The following is a 15569-nucleotide window of genomic DNA, read 5'->3' as shown; positions in this document are numbered from 1 at the left end:
TTTATTGGTCTAGGGCTGGTGTGATTTTGTTCAATAAAGCCTCGATTTCTTTCAATTAATTTTAATCCGGGTAACAATAGGGATCTCTTTTTGCCTTGATTGTAAATAGCTTGTCTAATTGCGACGTTTTATTAACAAAATTCACATCCGAAAGTCTGACGACGATCACGACGGTCTGAGACGATCTGGTGAAGGTCGCGGGAAGCCGCTGGATGCGGGCAGCGCAGGACCGATCGTCGTGGAGATCCTTGGGGGAGGCCTATGCCCAGCAGTGGGCGTCGTACGGGTGATGATGATGACATCCGAAAGTGATTTTTTAAAAAGACGCTTATATGAAGTGGATGTCTTTATTAAGCGATGTTCTTCTTCTACGTTTTTTTTGTCGTGACTTATTGTATATTTTCCGCGAATCGCATTAACTGCTTGACCGTACAAATGGGGAGCGCTGAGGCCTGCCACTCGGTACGAAATTTAAGACAACAGGCCTGAGGGTGCCTAGTTGGGCGCGAACCTCGGCCTCGAGCGTCGTGTGAGAGGATTACATTTGAAAGAATTAATTGACCTCAGATAACACTTACCTACATAAATATGGAAATGTAAAAAAGTCAGGATAAAAAAAAACAAAGGTTTGCTCGCTATTTCTGTTAAATTGGCAAAACCACTGGCATTTGACGAATATTAACTTTTAAAACCGGCTTAACGTCATATGTTTATCACATTTTAAAGTTCACACAAAAAGTTGTTTAAAAATAAAACAGAAAATGAATACATTATAACATTTACACTTAATTTGCAATTTAATAAACTGTTGCGGAAAATCACTGGTAGGTTATAAAGAGGATTAGTTTTTCAATAGGAAGCGAGTTCTATAATTAACGCGAATAATTAATGGTGCTGATTCTTATATACACCATCTAATACCAGGATCGTGGTAATACAATTTAAGGCGAAAGTCCTGAGTGTGAAGCAAACCCTGGCACCTGTGTCGTCTGAGAGGCATCGTAACGAATGCTGAGCGGGATGATTCAGATCGAAATATGGAGAAGCAATATACTTAGGTAGTAACATTATTCTATACATAATGTTCTCCAAATATAATGCAACAATAATTATTTATATACACATCTGCCATTACATTGTATTTTTGAATAATTTAGTACCTGAGTAATGAGAAAAGGGTCCACATAGCACCAGCGTTGTGATTCACGCCACGACTTGTGCTGAGTGAGGCCCTTTTATCTCAGGACGTCCGCACCCACCTTATCACTCTAATGAACATCCTCCTATGCTTTTTGTAATTGTTTTGTGAACAATTTTAATTGATGTTATTGTCTTGTCTTTGTGTGTAGCGTCCTTTTATATTAAACAATTTCCATTCCATTCTATTCTAATTTTAAGTTATACCTGTCATTTTCTTATCCGCCGAAAAGGCAATCGACGGGTAATCGAAAAGCATAACATTATGGAACACACAATTTCAAATTTTGTAGAAATTTAAAACGCCCTCTCAAAATTTTATATTGATCAACCCGACATAATTAAGTTGTCAGCACACGTCAAGCAAGTTGCATTTGAGCGAGATGCCTATTTTATTCGCCCGGGTTAGTCGTTCATTTTAAAATTAACAGTTGTCAATCATCCGTCCCTTTCCTTTTCGGCGGGTAAGAAAATGACGGATATAACTTAAAATTAGGATGGGGCAAATGGAGAATGAATCCAAATGTGTGTTACATAAGTTGTTACATAATGCATTTATTATATTTGACTTTGAACTTGGACTTAGGAACTAACACGTCAAGAGTACTTGAATTGAAATTACGTGTATGTCTATGTGCGAGCGAGAACGCGATATGAAACCTGTTTAACATTGCAGCCGGGTCTGCATGACAACCGCGACGAAGATAGCATTCGTATAGTTTATTGGTCCAAGCGCTCGATATAATTCGCGCGGCGCGGTTATCAGACACCGGCTGGTTACCCTTTTTTGTCTTGATTTATTGTACTTGGTCGGACAAATGGGGAGCGCTAAAGGCACTCACCCTGTGTAAATACAATTTAAGGCGAAAGTCCTGAGTGTGAAGCAAACCCTGTCACCTGTGTCGTCTGAGAGTTTTATACGGGGTGTTAATGGCATCGTAACGAATACTGAGCGGGATGATTCAGATCGAAATATGGAGAAGCAATATAGGTAGCAACATTATTCTATACATAATGTTATCCCAATATAATGCAACAATAATTATTTATATACACATCTGCCATTACATTGTATTTTGAATAATGAAGTACCTGAGTAATGAGAAAAGGGTCCACATAGCACCAGGGTCGTGTTTCACGCCACGACTTGTGCTGAGTGAGGCCCTTTTATCTCAGGACGTCCACCACCACCTTATGATCATTTCGACGAACGGTCACGAGCATTAATATGTATACACTTTGGTACCATGTCACATTAACTTTTTTGACAAATTGAACTGCAAGTCTCACTAAAAGTCAAATATGTTAGTGCGACAGAGTCCTACAGTGGGTACATTATATTGCTCATGACTGAACATCCGTTTCGCTTTTTTGTAATTGTTTTGTGAAAATGTTAAATGATGTTATTGTTTTGTTTTTGTGTGTAGCGTCCTTTTCATCATCATCATCAGCCGCAAGACGCCCACTGCTGGGCTGCCTCCCCCAAGGATCTCCACGACGATCAAACCCCCTTCTATGACCGTCCTTTTATAGTAAACTATTTCTATTCAATTCTATTCTAAAATAGGTAATTATGACTTTAACTTTCAATGTAGCCTGGAAAGTTTACGCGGTTATTATCATAATTAAAACACACTAACCTAACCACTAGGTCGAGTTTAACAATCCACAAATATTATCGACAGAACGTCATTACATCCCGAGACTCGTAAAAGAGGCTATTGAAATCAGAAAACATAAAAATTTCCATGGAATCCAGTAGTAAGTGTTGTAAAAAGCTTGAAACGGCCTAATGTGGTGAAAAAACGTGAGGACACAGTGAGTGCGGTTTGTCGTAGTGAGTTTGGTGCGAGTTCAGATGGTTCCGAGCATTCCGATATCAAAAACATAAACAAGCGGCAAAGAAAGAGGGTAGACAGATATGTCTGCCCGTAGAAAATTATGGATCTACCTTCTCCACTCCAATCTCATCAGTCATCCCGTGATCATGGCACTTGCAACAGTGTCGAAATATCGGGAGTCTCATATCCCCATTTAAACGCGGTAAGAACCCGTTATTATGTGTTTTAAGTAGCCTGGAAAATTCCTCATTTAGAATCTGCGTACCAACATTACAAAACTTCACAAATCGCTTTATCGCTAAAACTCTGTTGTATACCTACTTAAATCTCACTTAAGGTAGCTTAAGGTTACTGACCTTACGACCTTACTTTTGCACTCAAACGAAAATGAAGATATATGAGGGCCGTACTGTGAAAGGAAACCAGTATTTACTTATAATGCGTGTGAGTTTTTACTCGTTTTTTGCTCAATACATAAATGCATACGGAAACTCACGCAATCTTACTATGTAACAGTCTTCTTCATATCGTGTGGGTTGTGAGGTGGAATACCAGTCTCATCAACCATGGTGTTAGGGTTACTATTGAGCCGCCAAAGGCCCCTGATATGACATCAGTAAGTAGTAACCGGGACCAACAGCTTACCGTGCCTTCCGAAGCACGGATCATCTTACTTTCGGACAATCAGGTGATTAGCTTGTAATGTCCTAACCAAACACTCTTACTATGTAACAGTGAGGAGGATGAACATTCTGGTCTAGGTCACCAATACTGACGGGTCTACTTCTTCTATCGTGTGGGTTGTGAGGTGGATTACCAACCTCGTCAACCCTGGTATCAAGGTCATTATAGAACCACTGAAGGCCCCCGACATGGCTCATGTAACAACTACGTACTTACTAATATATTCTGTATGTGTAAATGTATCGTCAATCAAACAATCAATAATACTTTACTGCGCAACGACATATACAAAGGACATAAACATACGAATGAAAATAAGCGCAATAGGTGGCCTTATTTCTGAACAGCAATTTCCTCCTGTAAACCTGCGTGTATGCGTGCGTGCGTGCGTGCGCGCGAGCGTGTGTGCGTGCGTGCGTGCGTGTGTGCATGCGTGCGTGCGTGTGTGTGTGTGTGTGTGTGTGTCGTCCTGTCGACGAATAGTCCAATGGCGAATAGGTCGTAGGAGAGCGGTTGCAGAATCTACATAATGAAATGACTATGGAAGAGACTATAGAATTCCATCAGCAAAAGTGTCCGTGGTTCACCAAGGTGTACTGAGGTGGACCACCGGCAAGAAAAAATGCCCGTGGTTCACCCAGGTGAAATAAGCACGTGGACTACGGCTGAATTCCATAGTCTGTGCTTACCCCAGTGGGAAATAGGCGTGAGTTTATGTATGTATTTATGTAGTATTTAGATTTGTAGACCCGTGTATGGGTGAATATTAAAATGTGCCAAGTTTGGTGGCGAACTTTCATATTTTAGGAACAAGTTACCTCGTAGCTAGAACTATCCTTTTTCATGTCGGAACCCAATTTTTCACGAAAAAATGATATGAAAGTTCGCCACCAAACTTGAAATTTTGATATTCACCCGTATATGTTTACATAATTTATTATTTATATATTTGCCAGCAGCACCAGCAACTAACAGCAGCAGTAACTGTCAGTACTATTCAGAGCCGTAGGACAGGAGTCCTAGTACGGCTTTGTAATAGACTACTCTGGGCGCCATCCCGCTTGCGTCAGACAGAGTACTGCTGGGCGGAAGGCAAGAGGGAAACCACTGCCCTATTTTTCCCTAAAAAGTAGCATGGAGAATGCTGCACTGACTAGAGCGTGGCTCTTCAATTGATGATGTCACTTAAAAATAAATTTAAAGAAATTAATATTTTAACTTTGGCATCACAATATATCTTTGAAAACTTAATATATGTAAAAAAACATATAGGATTATTTGCAAAAAATAGCGATCGGCACATTGTTAATACCAGGAACAAAAATAAACTTGCTTTACAAGTCAGTCGATTACATAAGATTACTAAATCTTTTAAGGGGCAATGTATACGTTTTTACAATAAGATTCCCATTGACATTCAGAATTTGCCTTTCAACTGTTTTAAGACAGTAGTTAAACAAAAACTTTACAAAAAAGGTTATTATAAAGTTAGTGATTATTTAGAAGATATGAATGCATGGGATTAACTGTCTGAGAACTGATATTAGGCAGCTAAATTACTCAATTGTATACCAATATTTTATGTTTTATGTTTATTTTTATTTTTTTAAAGAACGTCTAGGGCCCTGTGCCGAGGTTTTTCTTGCAGCTTCTTTTCCCCGGCTATACAGGTTGTGAGAAGCTGCAGTAGTTTTAGGCGGATGAGACGTTCGTTATGTAAAATTGACGATTCAAAGTGTAACTATGTTACCTACTGAATAAAGATATTTTTGAATTTGAATTTGATGATGATAAATTTGCCATTATAAACTGCCAATAAGTTTGTACATAACAGGTTGGCCAGCCAAGTAAACGGGATTCGATACTGGCCGCTTATCACGCTTCACTGCCTTACCCGGCTTTGAAGTCACGGGGTTACGTTGTTTCGCTAACATTTAGCGGAAATTAACTAATAATAACCGCGTAAACTTTCCAGGCTACGTTGAAAGTTAAAGTCATAATTACCTATTTTAGAATAGAATTGAATAGAAATAGTTTACTATAAAAGGACGGTCATAGAGGAGGGGAGGGGGGGGGGTTTGATCGTCGTGGAGATCCTTGGGGGAGGCAGCCCAGCAGTGGGCGTCTTGCGGCTGATGATGATGATGATGAAAAGGACGCTACACACAAAAACAAAACAATAACATCATTTAACATTTTCACAAAACAATTACAAAAAAGCGAAACGGATGTTCAGTCATGAGCAATATAATGTACCCACTGTAGGACTCTGTCGCACTAACATATTTGACATTTAGTGAGACTTGCAGTTCAATTTGTCAAAAAAGTTAATGTGACATAGTACCAAAACGTAAGCATATTGATGCTAATGAAATGACCGTATCTACGTAAAACCGGCTCCAAATCCATGCTCTGTGGATTGTATGATGTGTTGGTCAGATATCATGATATTGACTCAGATTCCTGCAGACATCTCCTAATTTTATTTTAAGTTATACCCGTCATTTTCTTATCCGCCGAAAAGGAAAGAGACGGGAGATTGACAACTGTTAATTTTAAAATGAATGAAAAACCCTCTGCCTATAATTGACGTGTGTTCCATAAATTTTATGCCTGTCGATTACTCGTTCCTTTTCCTTTTCGGTGGATAAGAAAATGACAGATATAACTTAAAATAAATTTAGATTTGTGATTTGTGTTTTTAGATTTGTGTCAGGATCGAAGCAAATGGATATCTATAGTCTCTGCTTACCCCGGTGGGAAATAGGCGTAAGTTTATGTATGTATGTAAATTTAGATGAAGTCTTTTGAAATCAGCACCAATAAGTAGCTTAGTACGTATAGGTAATTTTCATTAGGAAATAGGAACCGTGTTGTCCAGAATTTAACGCGAGCGAAGCCGCGGTTAAAAGCTAGTATTTCATAAAGGGTATAAAATGAAGTCATATTATAATTATCATCGTGTTTATAACTAGAATAATCGTCATTAAACACTTGTTTACCTTAGCTCAGATCTAGACTGTAGGAAGTCTAGAATCTAGATACCTGCTTCTATGACCTAGAACCTACTTTATATTTATAACACATATAAACACATAATCCTCCTGCCCTTATTCCGCTCTAGGTGTGGTCGGCATAACTTGTATTCCTCTTCCATTTATTTGTCAGTCGTATTCTTCCCACTCACACTTCTCACACACATAAATTAGTGTGGCTGAAAATTTGTATTGCTGGAAATTAGTGTGTCTGGAAATTAGTGTTGTTGGAAATTAGTGTTGCTGGAAATTAGTCTTGCTGGAAATTAGTGTTGCTGGAAATTAGTCTTGCTGGAAATTAGTGTGGCTGGAAATTAGTGTTGCTGGAAATTAGTTTTGCTGGAAATTAGTGTGGCTGGAAATTACCGTTAAGGAGACTTGTGATTCTGCCCCGTAAAGATTACAGGCGTGTGTCGTAGACAATACATTGACTTGACCTTCATCATAAACTTGACATAACCTTAAACTTGGTCTATACTTGATTTACTAAAGGCGACCGGTTTCGACTTAAACAGCATCAAAAATATGTTATCTAACCCACCACCACACACCCATACCTACTTGATTCTTGATTGATTATGATTCTGAGAAAATTCATGAAAAATTTTGTATTTTTTAAAATTATATTCAGTTTCACACGTACTTTTGCGACGGAAAATTCCACTTGATATCAATTCAGAATCAAGTCCTAAATCATCCCTCAAAGTTTTCAATACGATGTCACTAACACCCTTATTGGACTGGGAATGGAAAACCCTTCGCAGGTTGGAAGATCAGACAGGCAGTCTCTTTTATAAAAAACCGAACCTGTCAAATCTTCAGGGATAACACGGGATTAGTAAGTTTGTAAAAACTTCCTAGATTATGCTAAGTATGTACAATTGTATAAAAAAAACAGATAAATAGCCACAATAAGGAAAGCCCCATTCATTGTGTGAAGTACTAGGAACAGTAGTTTTTGCGGTAAGAAAACGTCACTCGTTTTAATTATATAAGTACTTAGGTACTTACATGAGTAATTTAACCGCACGGAGAGATAATAATGTTGTTATTAATTGCAGTTCTGGCAGGACCAAGATTGTATTATCTGTAACTAATTATTATTTTGACTTAAACAGCATCAAAAATATGTTATCTAACCACATTCACATAAGGTTCTTTTTCCATAATATAATTGTATTCAAATAAAACAGGTAAGAAAGATAAAACACAGCATCATGGCACCAAGTGAGAGCCCTCAGCGCTCCCCATTTGTCCGGCCATGTAGTTAATGCCATACGGCAAATCTACAATAAGTCACGTTAAAAAAAGGAAAAAGTATCATGCTTGTATCCCAGTGTTTTTTTTTTGACGTGACTTATTGTAGATTTGCCGCAGATGGCAGTAACTACTTGGCCGGGCAAATGGGGAGCGCTAAAGGCTCTCACCCGGTACAACGTTTAAGACAACAGGCTTGAGAATCCCAGTGTATATTATAATAGTCGCTATACAAGGTGTTAGTGACATCGTAACGAAAACTTTGAGAGATGATTGGGACCATGATTCTGAGTTGATATCAAGTGGAATTTTCCGTCGCATAAGTATGGAACTGAAAATAATTTAAAAAAAAAAACAAAAAAAAAACATAAATTTTCCGACTGCAGACTTGTTAGTTTTGATAAACATGGCACAGATGAGATAGCGTTTATACAACTACATACATTTTGTTTGAGTCACTGTGGTCCTGTGGAAGTCACTGTGGACCTGTGAAAGTCGCTGTGGTCCTGTGGAAGACACTGTGGTCCTGTGGAAGTCACTGTGGTCCTGTGAAAGTCACTGTGGTCCTGTGAAAGTCACTGTGGTCCTGTGGAAGTCACTGTCGTCCTGTGGAAGTCACTGTGGTCCTGTAAAAGTCACTGTGGTCCTGTGGAAGTCACTGTGGTCCTGTGAAAGTCACTGTGGACCTGTAAAGTCACTGTGGTCCTGTGAAAGTCACTGTGGTCCTGTGGAAGTCACTGTGGTCCTGTGAAAGTCACTGTGGTCCTGTGGAAGTCAATGTGGTCCTGTGGAAGTCACTGTGGTCCTGTGGAAGTCAATGTACACCAGCTTGCTTCTCAAACGGGGAGCGCCGATTCGAACCCTGGTACCGGACTTGTACCAATGAATTATTAATTTATCTTAAGTGCAGTTTTCACTAACACAGTTGACTCGACCATTATAGACGGCGATACGGCTCAACCCATCACGTTGGTCTAACAGAAAGCCCGGTGAGATGTGGACACTTAGTTCATCTTGCGATGGATGTAGGGTCACGAGCATTAATATGTATACGCTCTGGTACCATGTCACATTAACTTTTTTGTCAATTTGAACTGCAAGTCTCACTAAATGTCAAATATATTAGTGCGACAGAGTCCCAAACTGGGTATATTATATTGCTCATGACTGTACCTCTGGCTACCCCATTGGGATATAAGCGTGAGCTTATGTTATGTTACATTTTTTTGGTAGCGTGACCGTGGTTGCGACACCTTGGTATCCTAGTGAGACAGGGCCCTTATAAACAGGATTTTATTTTATTTTTTCTCTGCGAAACATTTGCAAATTGTATGTATTTCTCATTTTAACTTTCGAAGGTAAACAAGAATTTTATTCACAATCTAAAAAAACCTTAAAGGTATTTTAATTCGAAAATAAAGTACTTTATCTTTAACCTTGATATAAGTATAACAAGACATTTTATTTATTTTTATTTAACTACAAAAGCACAAAGGGTAAGGAAAGGCCGTGGTAGCCCAGTTAGTAGAACGCTTCTTGAGTCTCACTTCGAGGTCGCACGTTCATATCCCAGCTAAGGCCGAAATCAATGATTTTCGAATTCATATTTGGATCATAAATTATTATCACGTGCTCAACGGTGAAGGAAAACATCGTAAGGAAACCCATATTCCCGAGAAATGTATTTCGGAGTATTGTGAGTGGTTTGTGGAGGTTGTGTCAGACCATGATTCTGAGTCAATATCAAGTGGAATTTTCCGTCGCAAAATTCATGTACTTTTTTTAATTATTTTCAATTCTATACTTTTGTGATGGAAAATTCCACTTGATATTAACTCAGAATAATCAGCTGAATCACCCGCGTGATGGTTTAAGGCCCGATCTCTCCCTATCCATCCATAGGGAAGGCCCGTGCCCCAGCAGTGGGGACGTTAATGGGCTGATGATGATGAATCAGCTGAATCATCCCTCTTAGTATTCGTTACGATGTCACTAACACCCCATAAAGGAAGCCATACAAGTAGGTATGGGTGTTAGTGACACCGTAACGAATACTGAGGGGGATGATTCAGACTATGATTCTGAGAAAATTCATGAAAATTCCACTTGATATCAACTCAGAATCAGGCCCTAAATCATCCCTCAAATTTTTTGATATGACATCGTAAACCTAACACCCTGTATTGGCCTGGTTTTCCCTTCGCAGGTTGGAAGATCAGACAGGCAGTCTCTTCTGTAAAAAACCGAACCTGTCAAATCTTCAGGGATAACACGGGATTATTAAGTTTGTAGAAACTTCCTAGATTATGCTAAGTATGTACGATTGTATAAAAAATAAACAGATAAATAGCCACAATAAGGAAAGCCCCATTCATTGTGTGAAGTACTAGGAACAGTTTTTGCGGTAAGAAAACGTCGCTCGTTTTAATTATATAAGTGCTTAGGTACATGAGTAATTTAACCGCACGGAGAGATAATAATGTTGTTATTAATTGCAGTTCTGGCAGGACCAAGATTATATATTATCTGTGACTAATTATTGTTTAGTCATTACATACATACATACATACATAAACTCACGCCCGTAATCCCTAATGGGGTGGGCAGAGCCACAAGTAATCAAAGACAACTTGCAGCCACTGTTCTGTTGTTCTGTTGTTAGTCATTAAATTTTTTATTTATTTATTTATTTAATTATTCAAATTCAAAAATATCTTTATTCTGTAGGTAACATAGTTTTACTTTTTGAATCGTCTATTTTTACATAACGAACGTCTCATCCGCCTAAAACTACTGCAGCTTCTCACAACCTGTATAGCCGGGGAAATGAAGCTGCAAGAAAAACCTCGGTACAGGGCCCTAGACGTTCTTTAAAAAAATAAAAATAAACATAAAATATTGGTATACAATTGAGTAATTTAGCTGCCTAATATCAGTTCTCAGCCAGTTAATCCCATGCATTCATATTTTCTCAATAATCACTAACTTTATAATAACCTTTTTTGTAAAGTTTTTGTTTACTGTCTTAAAACAGTTGAAAGGCAATATTGTACACAGAACAGGATATAAAACAATTACTTACACTAACACAAGACAGACAAACGGTTCAGCTTATTTCTAGTAGAAATCCCTTCCAGCAGAGCGGGAAAGAGACAGCAAAAAAAAAATGTTATTATTAGATATTTTTTTATATGTTGAATTAATTTGTTTTCCATAATTGAGGTTTGCTTTGTTAAATCTCAGTATTTTGAACACAATTCCTGTGATTGTTATGCGAATGCTCATTCATTCATTCATACACTCCTCTTCTTCTATCGTGTGGGTTTTGAGGGAGATTACCAACTCCATCAACCCTGGTGTCAAGCTTAGGTCATAATTGAGACGCTAAATTCCCCTGACATGACTCACGTACATCGGTAAATAGTAACCGGGACCAACGGCTTAACTTGTCCTCCGAAGCACGGATCACCTTACTTTCAGACAATCTGGTGATCAGCCTACTACTACTACTTTAAGGTACTTCCTTTCTAGAATTCTGTCAATAGGCATTTCCCATTAGGGTAGGCAGAGATCATGGAATTCCACTTACTATGATCCTGACTCCTGACACATCACTTTCTTATTAAAAACCTCATGCATTCTGGCGAGCATTGAGTCTGCTTTTTCCTTGGCCTTTCTTTTAAACATCTCCTTGCCGACGTAACCAATTATCCCCTCAGACGACGCCCTGAGCCGAGGTTCGCGCCCAACTGGGCTCACTTAGGCCTGCTCTCTTAAATTTTGCACCGGATGAGAGCCCTCAGCGCTCGCCATTTGTCCGGCCAAGTAGTTAATGCCATTCGCGGCAAATCTACAATAAGTCATATCATCATGAATTTGATAACGGTATGTTCGCGTATGTCATTATTGATTACTAAAATAGAACTTGATTCGCTTAGACTCTTTTTTTCTGTTGATCATCCGGTCAGGTGGTGTTACAGATGATAATTTATTGAAACTAAAACAATCCTTAGGCTATAGCAAAAAAAAAAAACAATTCCGTGTCTGAACGCGCATCAAGCAAAAACAAGTGTATGAATTTTAATGTGCATATTTATACTAGAAGCTTCATCGCGATCTGCTATATGAATAATTTGTCCGGTCAAATTAATGCCATATATTTTATTGTCATATATATTAGTCACAATACTGTAACCTTATAACAGTATTTTTTGTTAATGTAAGTATGTGATGTGGCTGTACTTAATAATTAAATAAATAAATGCCATCTGAAGAAAATATACAATAAGCCATGTTATCAAAAAAAAATAAAAAAAAAAATAAAAAAAATCTACTTTCGTGAGGGAAGAGCCAAGATTTTTTGACGTGGTTTATTGTGGAACCCGACAAATGGGGAGCGCTGAGAGTACAAAATTTAGAACACCGGGCCAAAAACAGTGTAAAAAGAATTAAGTATCAAGATTTATAAAAATCGTTTTCTTGTGTGTCTCTGCTTACCCCGGTGGGAAATAGGCGTGAGTTTATGTACGTATGTATTATGTTTTCTTGTAAACACAACGGCTTTCATAGAAAAATGCTCAAATACAAACCAGCGTACAACAATCCAGTTTTTATATTGAAACTTATAAACTAACTACAATAAAATTATCACCATTAATAACAGTCTTAGGAACCGACAAAGGAACTTAGACAGTTTCCTATTTTCCAACCACTTCAGTCCCGCACTTTCTACGTCTCACTATACTTAAGCAAATACTCATTTATCTTCGGAAATATAAGTTCACTTGTATACTGACTATAAGGCACATCTAAATGATTCCACAGTGGGTCCTTTACTTCTTCAGACTCCAAGACGTTTGGGAGCTTCTTTCTCAACCACGCAATATCTTTAGGGTCCACCAAATAATCATTTCTACCATATAAAATCACAACAGGCACAGTCACTGCCTTCAAATTGTACAGTGGAGGAACCTCACTTCCATACAGTTCCAAATTCTTCTCCTTTCCATAGTCAAACTTTTCAAAATTAGGAGAATGCATACTCTGACTGTACCGCACTAGATTTTTCACCGATGTTCCAGCCGGGAAATGTCCAAATAAAACTCTAGTAGTCTCATTAGTTATCGACCCAGGATGATTAGAATCAAAAAGAGCTTCAGCGGTTCCACACACACTATTCGACAACATTGGAAATTGGCAGAAGAACGCCACAAATTCCTGACTGAAGGCACCTTTGGAAAGCACTTCTTGCACTCCAGTTTTGTCTAAAACCGTCCACAATGTTTCGAAGGTCTTCAACATCAATCTATATGGCACTGATTTGGTGTTCGTCTGCCTTGCTGCGGGTGCTAAGCCAATCTGAAGATTCACCTTATCGCAGGACCCAGGTCTTTCAGAGCACATGATGTAGAACGTACCAGATCCTTGGGAATATCCGATGTAGTTCACCTTTTTCGAGCCAGTATACTCCAAAACATAGTCGATCATCACTGGGATGTCGTAGTAACCGATTTCGTCGACGGAAAATTCCCAGAACTTAGCATCTTTATCAGGGTCCAAGTGTTTATGACTTCTGGAGTAGTAGTTTCCCCTTTGGTTTCCAGTCCAGAGATCGTAGCACGCATCGGAGAGAAGATACGCGAGTCCAGCGTTTGGTCCTGCGTCCAACCAGACATCCGAACTCTGTAGTAGTCCGTGCATTAAAATGACAGGAGGGCTCATCAGGTTTCCTTTACAATTTTTCCCTTTTCCCATCCTGAACATCGTCAGTAGATATCCATCTTCGGTAGTTACTATGTGCTCTTCTGAAACATACCCGTATTCACCTGTCAACTCTGTGAAATTCAGCAGAGAGTCTCTGGGATAACCAAGGGATTTCTTCGTCTCAATTTTTATTGGAAATAAAGGTCGGTTTATAAAATAACTTACAATCACTACGCAAGTAAGGATGAGGAAGTTGACGGTATATCCTTTCGACGCCATTACTGCGACTGGCATCGGAACGGGTATTTTTTCGTATTAAAAGGATTGTGGCATTAATAACGCGTCGCCGATCCTGCGTGTACGCATGAAATTGATACAACTTTGTTATACATCGCTATGTTACGATGAAAACGGCGTTAATTATTTACATAAACAGTTTGGATTGTGAAATATCTTACGTTGATAGTTAACATAGCTATGTTTGTTTGCATAATTAGATCTGATTAGCAAGATAAGAGCATAGATTAAACTCATTAAATCTTCATGTCTATAAGTAGATTTGTTGTTAATCTTTAAAATAGCAAACACGTGTACTTAATCATAACATAACAGCATTACGCCTAACGGGGTAGGCAGAGGTGTATAGTATAACACCCATTCCTCGCCAACTATACAGGGTGTTAGTGACATCGTAACGAAAACTTTGAGGGATGATTCAGACCACGATTCCGAGATGTTATCAAATGGAATTTTCCGTCGCAAAAGTATGGAACGGAAAATAATTAAAAAAAAAAACACAAAAATTTTCATGAATTTTCCGACAAGAAATTCCACTTGATATCAACACAGAATCATGGTCTGAACCATCCCGCTCAGTTTTCGTTACGGTGTCTCTAACACCCATACCTACTTGTATGGCTACCTATATGTTCTTGTATGGGGTGTAAGTGACATCGTAACGAATACTGAGAGGGATGATTCAGCTGATTATTCTGAGTTAATATGAAGTAGAATTTTCCATTGCAAAAGTATAGAATTAAATTGGCTAGAAAAGAGCGTGTCTCTTATATTAGTCATGTGACGTAGTAATGTGTAAGTCTTTCAATATCGTTGCAATATCGAATTCGTATCGTTACCAGAATAACTCGTTGCTATATGTGCTGGCATTATTATCACTTGTTTGACCTGTAGCATGCTAGCGTGATACTATATGATATCAGTACTTAAGTACATATTGGACATTGCCAAGTCCAAGTACATAGGTAATTGGATAGTTTCCTAGGTCGAAGATAAATTATGAAATTCTGTTTACTAATTAAAGACAGATCTGAAGGTGACAAAAACGTTTTCTTTTTTCTATTTAAGTAACTTATTTATGAAATTTAATAAAGAAACATGTAATAATACGTGCGACATTAAGGTAAGGTTGCCTGGCAGAAATTGCTGTTTAGCAATAAGGCCGCCTATTGTGCTTATGTTTTATTCGTATGTTTATGTCCTTTGTATATGTTGTTGTGCAATAAAGTATTATTGATTGATTGATTGACATTTTGTCACGGTTTTCTATGACGTCACAGGTTTATTCATACATGTTTCCATAGTAATGTTTCTTGTGACGTTTAGTAAAAAGTAGGTAACTGATTTGACTAGTTGTAAATTAGTTTATTATGCTATACAATCCCAAGGAACGGTACTGAAAAGTATCGGCGTCCGAAGGACGTAATATACGATCCCGACGACCCGATTACTCTAGCCATAGAGGCAGCCAATCAGCTCGCGACACCAAACACTTCAGGACCCCGATACCGACCCCGCCAGTGTGGTCGACGAATTCCCTCAATCAGCGCTTATC

General features: G+C 38.4%; 2 protein-coding genes across 2 annotated transcripts in view; both read right to left on the bottom strand.

Moving 5' to 3' along the window:
• LOC126376523 (uncharacterized) overlaps positions 1-15569 on the bottom strand; it is a 147224-nt gene that overhangs the window by 103686 nt on the left and 27969 nt on the right. The window lies entirely within an intron of this gene.
• LOC126376602 (lipase 1-like) lies at positions 12612-14024 on the bottom strand. The gene has a single exon (XM_050024098.1). It carries the CDS (start codon positions 14009-14011, stop codon positions 12743-12745), a length of 1269 nt encoding a protein of 422 aa, XP_049880055.1. The 5' UTR covers positions 14012-14024; the 3' UTR covers positions 12612-12742.

This window comes from Pectinophora gossypiella, chromosome 21 (genome assembly GCF_024362695.1).
Source record: "Pectinophora gossypiella chromosome 21, ilPecGoss1.1, whole genome shotgun sequence".
Classification (NCBI taxonomy): domain Eukaryota; kingdom Metazoa; phylum Arthropoda; class Insecta; order Lepidoptera; family Gelechiidae; genus Pectinophora; species Pectinophora gossypiella.
The sequence above is the reverse complement of the archived record's forward strand: the minus strand, read 5'-3'. Positions and strand labels throughout refer to the sequence as shown.